This window comes from Procambarus clarkii, chromosome 1, assembly GCF_040958095.1.
Source record: "Procambarus clarkii isolate CNS0578487 chromosome 1, FALCON_Pclarkii_2.0, whole genome shotgun sequence".
NCBI classification, from domain to species: Eukaryota; Metazoa; Arthropoda; class Malacostraca; order Decapoda; family Cambaridae; genus Procambarus; species Procambarus clarkii.
The window spans coordinates 50,059,225-50,074,645 of NC_091150.1; the positions used below are offsets into that span (position 1 = coordinate 50,059,225).

Sequence of the window (15,421 nt, forward strand, 5' to 3'; positions counted from 1 at the left end):
AGTGCGTTCTGGCTACTAGGTATGACATTTTATATTATATATATTATATATATATATATATATATATATATATATATATATATATATATATATATATATATATATATATGTGACTACATATTCTGCATTGATTATTTTCTTGTTTAGGGTTTCTATCCCTCTGACTAGTGTTCTAGCATCTTGGTTTAACTGGAAGAGGAGTTCTCCAAAGGTCATCTTTGTTCAAGGTGAAGAAAAATAAATAAATAAATAACTGTAGAATGTATTACACATATTATAAAAGTTACACAGCATTTCGAATCTACATGGTTCATTCTCAAGTGATAAGAAAATATCACTTGAATACAGTATCAAAATCTAACATGCCTAGTATTTTCTTATCACTTGAGAATGAACCATGTAGGTTTGACACATTGTGTAAATTTAAATTTATAAATTTATATACTTTGTACATTTGGATTACCATATCCCAGTATGGAGACCTCATCTTTAGAAGGACAAAGCAGCTCTGGAGAAGGTGCAACCCAGGAAAAAAAAAATCATTCCAGTGCTAAGTCAACTCACGTATCAGGAACGGTAGAGGGCCACAGGGCTAACAACACTGCAAACCAGGCATGACAAGGCGGATCTCATTGAAACTTAAAATACTAAACAATTTGGAGGATGTTGACCCAGAAAATTTCTTCAGAAGGTCAGATGTAACACAAACAAGGAGCAACGGTTTCAAGCTCAACAAGCCACAGTGTAGGACTGAGAACAGGAGATGCTTTTTCACCCACAGGGCTATAAACCCATGGAACCGCCTACCTGTCGAAGCTGTAAATGCCAAAATTCTGTTGGGTTTTAAAGTACAGCTGGGAAAAGATCATCAGGGCAAATGGGGGGACCTTCGACAAGTCCCAAGTTTCCTGTCCTCGTCGAGGCCACCGGTGTTAGTGGCTCTCAGGTAAACTCAGGTAAAATGCAACAGTAATTTGGAAGGAATCGAAATAACTCATCATTTCAAGGGTCTGCAGACTAGTATTTTTTTCATTTAAAAATAAGCATATACCAGAAGTGGAGTAAATGTGATTCTACTATATTCTGTACCGACAACAAACTGGTAATAATATTTAGTTGTGGGGAGTGTGCAGGCTGGAGCCCCGACGATGGCTCCACGGCAGGGTGGCGAGGACCTACCCTAGGGTGCAGTGATGCCACGATAATAAACGAAAAGGAACCACGCACAAAACTAACCCACTGGTTTGTGGCCCATCATGGCATAAAAGAGCTGGATCTCATTTTCCACATTCCATTCAATTTCAGTCATTTTCTTCACTATAACACCAACCACCAGTAGCGGTGTTGTGGTGGCGGCGGCGGCGGTGGCAGCGCACAAACTATCGTACTCCGGCCCACAATTTGTTGTGCTCACACGCTCTGTCACACCAATAACTTTCCTTTCTCACTGTTACGCTTACCTTCCTTGAAGTATATAGCTTTAATTTAAAGCATGAAGGAAAATTCTAGGTTTTATATCAGATGAAAATGCTTTCACATTAGATTAATAATTGAAAGTTTTCGTACATCTGACAGGACGTCCAGTGTTTACTCCAGAAGAAAACAAGTTGGTTAGTATAGAAGACGGATCGCACACATATTTTTACCATTTCGTCTAAAAGATTTGTACGTTCCGAATACAAATTATGTACACTACGCCTCTGTAACCCTTTCCACTGCCGCCCACAAGATGGGTATGGAGTGCATAATAAATGAACTAAACTAAACTACGGTAGTGACTTAGTTATTGTAATCTATCCACCGTTTTCCACTGGATAGGGGTGGGGGGGGGCGGTGTTTAGGATATCGGGTCAGATATCGGGTCAGCGTATGGACACGTCCCTGGTACCTAATTTTTTTTTTATATAAATTTTTGCCCTGAGGGGCGAGTTTATTAGGCAGCGCCACTCATCCTGTGAGTGGTCATACCGCCATAGTAGCATGTACAACACTCCCCAATAGGAAGATAACCCGCTGGGTTGTTCATCCTGTCACTTGTACCAGACACAGCTGGTACCAGACACAGCTGGTACCAGACACAGCTGGTACCAGACACAGGCTGGTACAGACTTGCTTAACTGTCTCAAGTGAACAGCTCCTCAAACAAGAAGATTAACATCTGTCAACCTTTAAAAGCTTACGTTATCTTGCGGGTGCAAAATGGGGGAATCTTTTAAGAACAATATCAATATTTGACAAATAGTGTTTTCCTAACTCAAACAATGTGGGGTTTATTATTCTGCACATATTTCTAATGTCTCTCAGGTGTTCACATTCATGTAGATAGTCAAGGCGGTGTCCGTCACTCTCATCACAGATTCTGCAACTTCGTTGATCAACTGTTGTTTCCATTCCGAATCGCCATGGATATTTGTATCCAAGACGGATTCTCGCTATTACTGACTCTCTCCCGCGTCCTCCTCCTCTTCGTCCATAATGACTGGGATTGCCAGCTGCAACCATATTGTATCATCGTACAGATTCACTGGTTTGTGCTTCTATTTTCCTTTCCTCAGTTACAGTGTCACGGTGATATTGCCTGACAATACCTCTAATTTGTAGAAGAGTCTTGGGTATGAAGTATTCAATATGGTCTCATTCAGCGCCTTCAGCAGCCAGCACATCTGCTCGTTCATTCCCACATATTCCAGCATGGGAGGGGATCCACAGAAACTAGATGATTCTTCCCTGATTGGTAAGTCCTCTCACGGCTCTCTTAATTTCAACGACTATTACAAGATTTTCTGCCCGATTTTTACTTAGGCTTTGTGCTGCTTTTGAATCAGTGTAAATCACTGCACCATTAGTGTTCCATTCAAGAAATCTTAACGCCATAACAATGGCAGTTAGCTCTGCTTGCGTTGAAGAGGCATGTACAACACTCCCTAATAGGAAGAAATCCAGCTGGGTTGTTCATCCTGTCACTTGTACCCAGACACAGCTGGGATTTGCTTAACTGTCTCAAGTGAACAGCTTATCAAACAAATAGATTAACATTCGCCAACCCTTAAAATCTTACGTTATCTTGCGGGGTGCAAAATGGGGGAATCTTTTAAGAACAGTATCAATATTTGACAAATAGTGTTTTTCCTAACTCAAACAATGTAGGGTTTATTATTCTACACATATTTCTAATGACTCTTAGATGTCCACAATCTCTCAGGTAGTGGTCAAGGCGGTGTCCATCACTCTCACCGCAGATTCTGCAACTCCTCTGCTCAACTGTTGTTTTTATTCCGAATCTCCATGGATATTTGAATCCAAGACGGATTCTTGTTATTACTGATTCTCTCCCGCGGCCATCTCCTCTTCGTCCATAATGATTGGGATTGCCAGCTGCAACCATGTTGTACCAGCGTACAGATTCACTGAGTTGTTCTTCTATCCTCCTTTCCTCAGCAACCTTGTCACGGTAATATTGCTTGATGATACCTCTAATTTGTAGCGGAGTCTTGGGTATGAAGTATTCAATGTGGTCTCCTTCAACATCCAGCACATCTGCTCGTTCATTCTCACATATTTCAACATGGGAGGGGAGCCACAGAAATTTGACGACTCTTCCTTGATTGGTTGACGACTTCCTTGATTGACTCCCACAGCTCTTTTGATCTCAGCGGCTATCACAAAATTCAAATTCAAATGTTTATTCAGGTAAAGTACATACATACAAGGTGTGATACAAACACTGATGGATTTATAGATAGAGCTAGTACATACAATGCCTAGAGCCACTATGACGCAAAGCGTTTCGGGCAGGAAAAACACTAAAGACTAAAACTTAATACTAATTGAGATTAAAGTATAAATTGTGTTGAGAACATATAAAAATAAAAAAGGGGGAACATGGCAGAAAAATAGCAAAAATACAATTTGATCGACAAAGAGCATTGTTTAAAAAATAGCAGTCATGGCTAGACATGGGTTGACATTTTAGGAGTAAGGTAAGCTACATGGAGTTAATTAGGTAGTGCTTTGATCTTAAACTGGTTGAGAGAGGTACAGTCTTTAACAAGATTGGGAAGGTCATTCCACATTTTGGGTCCCTTGATTTGTAGAGCATTTCTAGTTTGATTAAGTCGTACTCTTGGAATATCAAAAAGGTATTTGTTTCTGGTGTGGTGCTCATGGGTTCTGTTACAACCTTCAAGGAAGCTTTTAAGGTCACGATTGACATTACAGTTCAGCGTTATATATATATATATATATATATATATATATATATATATATATATATATATATATATATATATATATATATATATATGTCGTACCTAGTAGCCAGAACGCACTTCTCGGCCTACTATGCAAGGCCCTATTTGCCTATTAAGCCAAGTTTTCCTGAATTAATATATTTTCTCTAATTTTTTTCTTATGAAATGATAAAGCTACCCATTTCATTATGTATGAGGTCAATTTTGTTTTATTGGAGTTAAAATTAACGTAGATATATGAACGAACCTAACCAACCCTACCTAACCTAACCTAATCTATCTTTATAGGTAAGGTTAGGTTAGGTAGCAGAAAAAGCTAGGTTAGGTTAGGTTAGGTAGGTTAGGTACTCGAAAAACAATTAATTCATGAAAACTTGGCTTATTAGGCAAATCGGGCCTTGAATAGCAGGCTGAGAAGTGCGTTCTGGCTACTAGGTACGACATATATATATATATATATATATATATATATATATATATATATATATATATATATATATATATATATATATATATATATATATATATATATATATATGTCGTACCTAGTAGCCAGAACGCACTTCTCAGCCTACTATGCAAGGCTCGATTTGCCTAATAAGCCAAGTTTTCATGAATTAATTGTTTTTCGACTACCTAACCTACCTAACCTAACCTAACCTAACTTTTTCGGCTACCTAACCCAACCTAACCTATAAAGATAGGTTAGGTAAGGTTAGGTAGGGTTGGTTAGGTTCGGTCATATATCTACGTTAATTTTAACTCCAATAAACAAAAAATGACCTCATACATAATGAAATGGGTAGCTTTATCATTTCATAAGAAAAAAATTAGAGAAAATATATAAATTCAGTAAAACTTTGCTTATTGGGCAAATCGGGCCTTGCATAGTAGGCTGAGAAGTGCGTTCTGGCTACTAGGTACGACATATATATATATATATATATATATATATATATATATATATATATATATATATATATATATATATATATATATATATATCAAAAAGGTATTTGTTTCTGGTGTGGTGCTCATGGGTTCTGTTACAACCTTCAAGGAAGCTTTTAAGGTCACGATTGACATTACAGTTCAGCGTTTTATATATATATATATATATATATATATATATATATATATATATATATATATATATATATATATATATATATATATATATATATATATGTCGTACCTAGTAGCCAGAACGTACTTCTCAGCCTACTATGCAAGGCCCGATTTGCCTAATAAGCCAAGTTTTCTTGAATTAATATATTTTCTCTAATTTCTTTCTTATGAAATGATAAAGCTACCCATTTCATTATGTATGAGGTCAATTTTTTTTATTGGAGTTTAAATTAACGTAGATATATGACCGAACCTAACCAACCCTACCTAACCTAACCTAACCTATCTTTATAGGTTAGGTTAGGTTAGGTTAGGTAGCCGAAAAAGTTAGGTTAGGTTAGGTTAGGTAGGTTAGGTAGTCGAAAAACAATTAATTCATGAAAACTTGTCTTATTAGGCAAATCGGGCCTTGCATATTAGGCTGAGAAGTGCGTTCTGGCTATTAGGTACGACATATATATATATATATATATATATATATATATATATATATATATATATATATATATATATATATATATATATATATATATATATATATATATATATATATATATATATATATGTCGTACCTAGTAGCCAGAACGCACTTCTCAGCCTACTATGCATGGCCCAATTTGCCTAATAAGCCAAGTTTTCATGAATTAATTGTTTCTCGACTACCTAACCTACCTAACCTAACCTAACCTAACTTTTTGGGCTACCTAACCTAACCTAACCTATAAAGATAGGTTAGGTTAGGTTAGGTAGGGTTGGTTAGGTTCGGTCATATATCTACGTTAATTTAAACTCCAATAAAAAAAATTGACCTCATACATAATGAAATGGGTAGCTTTATCATTTCATAAGAAAGAAATTAGAGAAAATATATTAATTCAGGAAAACTTGGCTTATTAGGCAAATCGGGCCTTGCATAGTAGGCCGAGAAGTGCATTCTGGCTACTAGGTACGACATATATATATATATATATATATATATATATATATATATATATATATATATATATATAAAGAAGAAAATATATAATAAAATATATATATATATATATATATATATATATATATATATATATATATATATATATATATATATATATATATGTATACATATATATATATATATAAAGAAGAAAATATATAATAAAATATATATATATATATATATATATATATATATATATATATATATATATATATATATATATATATATATATATATATATATATATATATATATATATATATATATATATATATATATATATATATTATTATATATATGCGAACAAGCCTGAATGGTCCCCAGGACTATATGCGAATGAAAACTCACACCCCAGAAGTGACTCGAACCCATACTCCCAGAAGCAACGCAACTGGTAACTACAGGGCGCCTTAATCCGCTTGACCATCACGGCCGTCAAAAGGAAGTGATAGCCGAGGCTATTTTAGCCACTTCCCCGACGGCAACTCGGATGGTAATCTTGGGCATAGCATTTCACCAAATCACCTCATTCTTTGGGGCACACGTGAGGAACACAAATGCGAACAAGTTCGCATTTGTTCGCATTTGTGTTCCTCACGTGTGCCCCAAAGAATGAGGTGATTTGGTGAAATGCTATGCCCAAGATTACCATCCGAGTTGCCGTCGGGGAAGTGGCTAAAATAGCCTCGGCTATCACTTCCTTTTGACGGCCGTGATGGTCAAGCGGATTAAGGCGCCCTGTAGTTACCAGTTGCGTTGCTTCTGGGAGTATGGGTTCGAGTCACTTCTGGGGTGTGAGTTTTCATTCATATATATATATATATATATATATATATATATGTCGTACCTAATAGCCAGAACTCACTTCTCAGCCTACTATTCAAGGCCCGATTTGCCTAATAAGCCAAGTTTTCCTGAATTAATATATTTACTATAATTTTTTTCTTATGAAATGATAAAGCAACCCTTTTCTCTATGTATGAGGTCAATTTTTTTTATTGGAGTTAAAATTAACGTAGATATATGACCGAACCTAACCAGCCGTACCTAACCTAACCTAACCTATATTTATAGGTAAGGTTAGGTTAGGTAGCCAAAAAAAGCTAGGTTAGGTTAGGTTAGGTAGGTTAGGTAGACGAAAAAACATTAATTCATGAAAACTTGGCTTATTAGGCAAATCGGGCCTTGAATAGTAGGCTGAGAAGTGCGTTCTGGCTATTAGGTACGACATATATATATATATATATATATATATATATGTATATATATAGTATATATATATGTATATATATAGTATATATATAAAATATATATATATATATATATATATATATATATATATATATATATATATATATATATATATATATATATATATATATATATATATATATATATATATATATATATATATATATATATATATATATATATATATATATATCACTAAGAACTCTTTGACCCGGCCAGGATTCGAACCCATGCCGTCCAGGATCACCCCTAAACGTACACAGTACCGTGACCACCGCACCAATGATCGTCTATAAGGATTGCCACCCAGTTAGTGGCATGTTGGACCTTTTCGTTGTCATTTCATTGATGATGATCCTGCATGGGTCATCCTCCCAGGGAGGCAACCTCTCTACAGGCAGGAGCCCCCGGGCTTGCTCAAGCAGGTGAAGTTCTTCGAGGTAGCAGACTGATCTGTGATGCCATTTTTTGCTTCTCCTGTTTTCCCCTGAAAGTAGCTCAGAACTCAGTTTTTTCTTGGCAATATCATTGTAATGGGGATCTCAGGCTATCTTAATTGCAAGCTTAGCCTTCAGCTCCTTAATTCTGCTTTTAACACTGGGGAGGGACAACTTCTCTCGTAGATTCGATGTTTTGGCAGTTCTTGGAACTCCAAGAATGATTGTCATGGCTTCATTTTGTATGCTTTCAAGTTTTTTCGTATCGCCTTGGGGATAAGTGCAAAAAACTGGTGCGGCATAGTCTATGACGCAGAGCACATAGGCTGTGTACATCATTTTAAGCACGGCAATAGAGGCTCTATGACCATTCCAGGTCATTGCTTTCAGTGCCCTGAGTCGACTTTTGCATGTTCCTGTGAGCTGGTTGAGCTCCTCTATCTTCCCCTTGTTAGAGCCGACAGTGACGCCAAGGTACCGATAGTTGTGCTCACCTAATTGTACTCACCTAATTGTGCTTGCGGGGGTTGAGCTTTGTCTCTTTGGTCCCGCCTCTCAACTGTCAATCAACTGGTGTACAGATTCTTGAGCCTACTGGGCTCCATAATAATATAATAATAATAATAATAATAATAATAATAATAATAATAATAATAATAATAATAATAATAATAATAATAATAATAATAATAATAATAACAATAATAATAATTTATTTAAGAAAAGTACATACACAGATGCAGAGTTACAGTACAAACATTCTGTTTGATTTATAGATAAAGGAAGTACATACAATACCTAAAGCCACTAGTACGCACAGCGTTTCCAGCAAGGTGGGGTGGGGAACGACCTGGGGAAGGAGGGGAGACTGAGTAACGACCTGGGGAAGGAGGGGAGACTGGGTAACGACCTGGGGAAGGAGGGGAGACTGGGTAACGACCTGGGGAAGGAGGGAGGACTGAGTAACGACCTGGGGAAGGAGGGGAGACTGGGTAACGACCTGGGGAAGGAGGGGAGACTGGGTAACGACCTGGGGAAGGAGGGGAGACTGAGTAACGACCTGGGGAAGGAGGGGAGACTGGGTAACGACCTGGGGAAGGAGGGGAGACTGAGTAACGACCTGAGGAAGGAGGGGGGAAGGGGTAACGACCTGGGGAAGGAGGGGGGGACTGAGTAACGACCTGGGGAAGGAGGGGAGACTGAGTAACGACCTGGGGAAGGAGGGGAGACTGGGTAACGACCTGGGTCAGTGACTGGTATCCTGATTAAACGACCATCTCCCGCTGCTCATGTGCGTGTCACGCCCGGCACTTATGGCCACTAACTTGTGAGGACACCCGCCGGCTCCCTGGTGTCCCTCTACCCACGGCCCTCCCCTCATGAGGGGAGATGGTTCCTCTAATGTGGGGGAGATGGTTCCTCTAGTGAGGGGGAGATGATTCCTCTAAGAAGGGAGATTGTCTCCCCTAGTGAGTGGGACATGTCTCCTCAAGTAATAGGGGGAAGACGTCCCAAATGAAACAAAAACCATCTGGGATGCGACAAAACCCACGATACAACACCGGCCACCTTTGTGGGACTGACGTGAGACGGGTCCTGTAGCCTGCACTCTGGTCGGGGAACACGTGAGACGGGTCGTGTAGCCTGCACTCTGGTCGAGGAACACGTGAGTCGCGTCCTGTAGCCTGCACTCTGGTCGGGGAACACGTGAGACGCGTCCTGTAGCCTGCACTCTGGTCGGGGAACACGTGAGACGCGTCCTGTAGCCTGCACTCTGGTCGGGGAACACGTGAGACGGGTCCTGTAGCCTGCACTCTGGTCGGGGAACACGTGAGACGGGTCCTGTAGCCTGCACTCTGGTCGAGGAACACGTGAGACGCGTCCTGTAGCCTGCACTCTGGTCGGGGAACACGTGAGACGCGTCCTGTAGCCTGCACTCTGGTCGGGGAACACGTGAGACGAGTCCTGTAGCCTGCACTCTGGTCGAGGAACACGTGAGACGCGTCCTGTAGCCTGCACTCTGGTCGGGGAACACGTGAGACGAGTCCTGTAGCCTGCACTCTGGTCGTGGAACACGTGAGACGCGTCCTGTAGCCTGCACTCTGGTCGGGGAACACGTGAGACGCGTCCTGTAGCCTGCACTCTGGTCGGGGAACACGTGAGACGAGTCCTGTAGCCTGCACTTTGGTCGGGGAACACGTGAGACGGGTCCTGTAGCCTGCACTCTGGTCGGGGAACACGTGAGACGCGTCCTGTAGCCTGCACTCTGGTCGGGGAACACGTGAGACGGGTCGTGTAGCCTGCACTCTGGTCGGGGAACACGTGAGACGGGTCCTGTAGCCAGCACTCTGGTCGGGGAACACGTGAGACGCGTCCTGTAGCCTGCACTCTGGTCGGGTAACACGTGAGACGGGTCGTGTAGCCTGCACTCTGGTCGGGGAACACGTGAGACGCGTCCTGTAGCCTGCACTCTGGTCGGGGAAAACGTGAGACGGGTCCTGTAGCCTGCACTCTGGTCGAGGAACACGTGAGACGGGTCCTGTAGCCTGCACTCTGGTCGGGGAACACGTGAGACGGGTCGTGTAGCCTGCACTCTGGTCGGGGAACACGTGAGACGCGTCCTGTAGCCTGCACTCTGGTCGGGGAACACGTGAGACGGGTCCTGTAGCCTGCACTCTGGTCGAGGAACACGTGAGACGGGTCCTGTAGCCTGCACTCTGGTCGGGGAACACGTGAGACGCGTCCTGTAGCCTGCACTCTGGTCGGGGAACACGTGAGACGGGTCCTGTAGCCTGCACTCTGGTCGAGGAACACGTGAGACGGGTCCTGTAGCCTGCACTCTGGTCGGGGAACACGTGAGACGCGTCCTGTAGCCTGCACTCTGGTCGGGGAACACGTGAGACGCGTCCTGTAGCCTGCACTCTGGTCGGGGAACACGTGAGACTAGTCCTGTAGCCTGCACTCTGGTCGGGGAACACGTGAGACGCGTCCTGTAGCCTGCACTCTGGTCGGGGAACACGTGAGACTAGTCCTGTAGCCTGCACTCTGGTCGGGGAACACGTGAGACGCGTCCTGTAGCCTGCACTCTGGTCGGGGAACACGTGAGACGCGTCCCGTAGCCTGCACTCTGATCGGGGAACACGTGAGACGCGTCCTGTAGCCTGCACTCTGGTCGGGGAACACGTGAGACTAGTCCAGATTCCCTGAATTTAAGGGACTACGGTACACGAGGAGAGGTTGAGGGGATTGAAGCTCACTACAGCAGAAGAAAGAAGGAATTGTGGAGACATCTTACGGATATATATCATTTTTGAATGATTTATAATGCACAGATGATGAAAAAAGTGAATGCTACTTTTTTGTATAATAATAATGAACAAATGGAGTAAGTTAAAGGAAATGCTAGTTAAAATGTATTCACTACAAAAGCTTTAAATCAGATATAACAGAAACAGATGAGGTTGCAGGCCCTGCATTAATCAACCTTAAGTTAGAAAGGGGGAACTCATGAGCTAATGCCGTACCCAACAAACACATTTAAGTGAGTAAATATTACTCAACACACATTCGAAGGATCTGTGACACAAGAACGCAGTAGGAAATTGAATCCGAGCTAAACAATATTGGCCCCTATAGCCTGCTCATGGAAGGACCAGTGCAAGCAGCGACACAAGCCCCTACAGCCTGCTCATGGAAGGAGCAGTGCAAGCAGCAACACAGGCCCCTACAGCCTGCTCATGGAAGGACCAGTGCAAGCAGCAACACAGACGCCTACAGTCTGCTCAAGGCAGGACCAGTGCAAGCAGCAAAACAGGCCCCTACAGCCTGCTCATGGAAGGACCAGTGCAAACAGCAACACAGACCCCATTAGTCTGCTCATGGAAGTATCGGTGCAAGCAGCAATCAACTCAAGAGTATAGAGTCTACTCATGAAAAAGCAGTGCAAGCCACAAGGAAAAACACAGGAGCCTTGAGCCTTATGGGAAGAGCTATGCATTCAGCATGCAATACAGGAACCTAGAGGCTGTTTATGCAAGGAGCAGTGCAAGCCGGCGACAAACATAAGTCTAGAGCTTTCTTACGGAAGAAGAGGACCTGTTCCTTCTGCAGGTTCCAGAAGGAACCTGTTCCTTCTGGTGGACCTGTTCCTTCTGGAGAACCTGTTCATTCTGGAGGACCTGTTCCTTCTGGAGGACCCGTTCCTTCTGGAGGACCCGTTCATTCTGGTGGACCTGTTCCTTCTGGAGGACCCGTTCCTTCTGGTGGACCTGTTCCTTCTGGAGAACCTGTTCCTTCTGGTGGACCTGTTCCTTCTGGAGGACCCATTCCTTCTGGAGGACCTGTTCCTTCTGGAGGACCTGTTCCTTCTGGAGGACCTGTTCCTTCTGGAGGACCTGTTCCTTCTGGAGGACCTGTTCCTTCTGGGGGACCTGTTCCTTCTGGAGGACCTGTTCCTTCTGGAGGACCTGTTCCTTCTGGAGGACCTGTTCCTACTGGAGGACCTGTTCCTTCTGGAGGACCTGTTCCTTCTGGAGGACCTGTTCTTTCTGGAGGACCTGTTCCTTCTGGAGGACCCGTTCCTTCTGGAGGACCCGTTCCTTCTGGAGGACCTGTTCCTTCTGGAGGACCTGTTCCTTCTGGAGGACCCGTTCCTTCTGGAGGACCCGTTCCTTCTGGTGGACGTTAAAGACAACGCAGTAAGAAAATACACAAGAAGTTGATGTCTGCTGGCAATGTTCGGAGGAAATTGAGAAACTCAAACCCAGGACGGCGAAGGTTTGCCAAACTTCAACACCAACAGTGCTGGGAAATATGGGTCTGGAAGGACCCTCTGGGATAAAAACTGAGGCGGGAGACAGGTGGCGCTCGCAGCGGGGCCGGTGGAAATTAGACAGCGAGTGACATGCCTCACAGGAAATTGTAAGTCAGGAGTATCGTGTCCTGGCTGGCAGCTGCGGAAATTTGATCTATCGGGCCTGGCAGATGTGGCCGCCCAGGACTGTGTTGTGGCGCGTAGAGGCGTGTCTGGAAGTCTTCTCAGTGCTGGTTACTGTGTCCTGAAGCACTAGGGAACATCTCGGTGCTGGTTACTGTGTCCTGAAGCACTAGGGAACATCTCGATGCTGGTTACTGTGCCCTGAAGCCCGAGGGAACATCTCGATGCTAGTTACTGTGCCCTGAAGCCCGAGGGAACATCTCGGTGCTGGTTACTGTGTCCTGAAGCACTTGGGAACATCTCGATGCTGGTTACTGTGTCCTGAAGCACTAGGGAACATCTCGGTGCTGGTTACTGTGTCCTGAAGCACTAGGGACATCTCGATGCTGGTTACTGTGTCCTGAAGCACTAGGGAACATCTCGATGCTGGTTACTGTGCCCTGAAGCACTAGGGAACATCTCGGTGTTGGTTACTGTGTCCTGAAGCACTAGGGAACATCTCGGTGCTGGTTACTGTGTCCTGAAGCACTAGGAAACATCTCGGTGCTGGTTACTGTGTCCTGAAGCACTAGGAAACATCTCGGTGCTGGTTACTGTGTCCTGAAGGACTAGGGAACATCCCGGTGCTGGTTACTGTGTCCTGAAGCACTAGGGAACATCTCGGTGCTGGTTACTGTGTCCTGAAGCACTAGGAAACATCTCGGTGCTGGTTACTGTGTCCTGAAGCACTAGGGAACATCTCGGTGCTGGTTACTGTGTCCTGAAGCACTAGGGAACAACTCGGTGTTGACTTGATTACTGTTTTACAAGGCCAGACGGCGCTCTCGTGATACAAAATTGTGTTGAACATGTCTACTGGTGGTCTATACGTGACAAAGTGTCACTTTACCTTCACGGTTTCCAACACCATGGTTGTCAGCACATTGAGGCTCCAAATGGGGTTGGATCCCGTTACCGACCCATGATGTCACGCAGGACGCAGGTTCGAATCCTCGTCACGGCCCTTGTGGATTTGTTCATTTGATGCATCACGTTAGTGTGATCTCTGTGTGTAGCCTCATGGATATAATGATGTCTGGTATTATTGTAATTTTGTTGTCTGTGATTGAAACCAAACCAAATTCTGAAATCAAAAGATTGAAGCCAAATTCTGTGACTGTGATTCTGCTTAAAAGTAGAGTTGCAATAGGCACGCTGAGAGAGAACTCGATCAACATAAAAAGGATAAAGACTATTCCACATTCTTCCTCTACACATGCGGAGCATAACTAGCCGAGTCCATTCCATCCAGTAGTCGACCCCCAAAGATGCATTCATCAATTTTAACATGCTATTCATTCAAAGCAGGAATATTCTTTAATATAAATTAATATTATTATACATTAGCATATTGTGCATATTTAGGAATTGGTTGAGTTAAGTGTTTAGGTTCTGTTGGCGATTATTTGTATTTACCAACCCGTCCTCGACTCAAGTCCATTACATCCAGCGGTCGACCCCATAGACGCATTCATAAATATTTACATGCTGTTCATTCAAAACGGGAATTTTCTCAATTATAAATTAATATTATAATATATTAGCATATTGTGCACATATAGGCATATGTTAGGTTAGGTGTTAAGGTTTTGTTGGCGACTATTTGTATTTGTAGTACGTGGGTGAAGCATTTATAGCGTTGTGGTTCGAACAAAATTCGTGAGCGAAGCTCATGTTCGGAAGTTTTCGAACGTCAGCAGTCGTGAGTCGTGTGTAAACCGTTTTTCATCCATAAACAGCTGGGGTTTGACGGGTGCATGGAATTCCCTTTTGGCCTTTGTTTATGAGGGCGGGCTGTCAAATGATACATAATCAACTCGAACGTCAGGCTGCAAGCAACCACATCGAACAGCCTAGTTGATCAGACCAGCAACCAGGAGGCCTGGTCAGAGACAGAACCATTGCCATTATATCTTGAATTGATTTTTTTTGCTTTCTTTAAGCTCATTTTTTTTTTGCATGGGCATTTATATAAAGATCTCGAGGGCCTTGTAGGATAATATGACATGAAGCGTGGACGCTGTGTGCTGGTTGGAGTTGGGTTAAACTGGGCCTGGTTGAGACGGAAAGATTTCCTTCATGCAGGGACGTGATCAGACGTGGGGAAGAGGGTGCAGTGGGGGGTGGGGGGGATCATGACTGAGCTCCTCGTCCCATTCCTCATTTGTGGTCTTGTTTACCTGGGAGACAGGATCCACCAGTCACTGAAAGTTGCACAAGTGGGAGCTGCAACAAAACAAAACAAGAAAGCCAACCAAACCTTACAGGAATAGTCAAACGAGTTTTTGACTTGAAGGTAATGAATATGGTTATTCACCTGCACGAGTCTCTGGGGCGCCCCGATCTGGACCACTGTATCCAAGCGTGTAGACATCACCTGCAAAAAGACTTATGTGCT

At 42.8% G+C, this 15,421-nt stretch overlaps 1 protein-coding gene across 3 annotated transcripts in view; it reads right to left on the reverse strand.

Annotated features, from left to right (window-relative positions):
* Positions 1-15,421, reverse strand: part of MrgBP (MRG/MORF4L binding protein) — a 94,707-nt gene that overhangs the window by 23,316 nt on the left and 55,970 nt on the right. The window contains exon 1 of one of the 3 annotated variants that reach the window (XM_069309964.1): positions 1,461-1,593. The exons of 1 other annotated variant lie outside the window; for it this stretch is intronic. Coding sequence is in view for 1 of the 2 variants with exons in the window: in XM_045727719.2 (XP_045583675.1) it covers positions 1,237-1,309 (73 nt within the window). In the remaining variant the exon portion in view is untranslated. Of the gene's footprint in view, positions 1-1,236; positions 1,388-1,460; positions 1,594-15,421 lie in introns of those variants that run through there. One more of the 3 variants, XM_045727719.2, reaches the window with a different exon arrangement.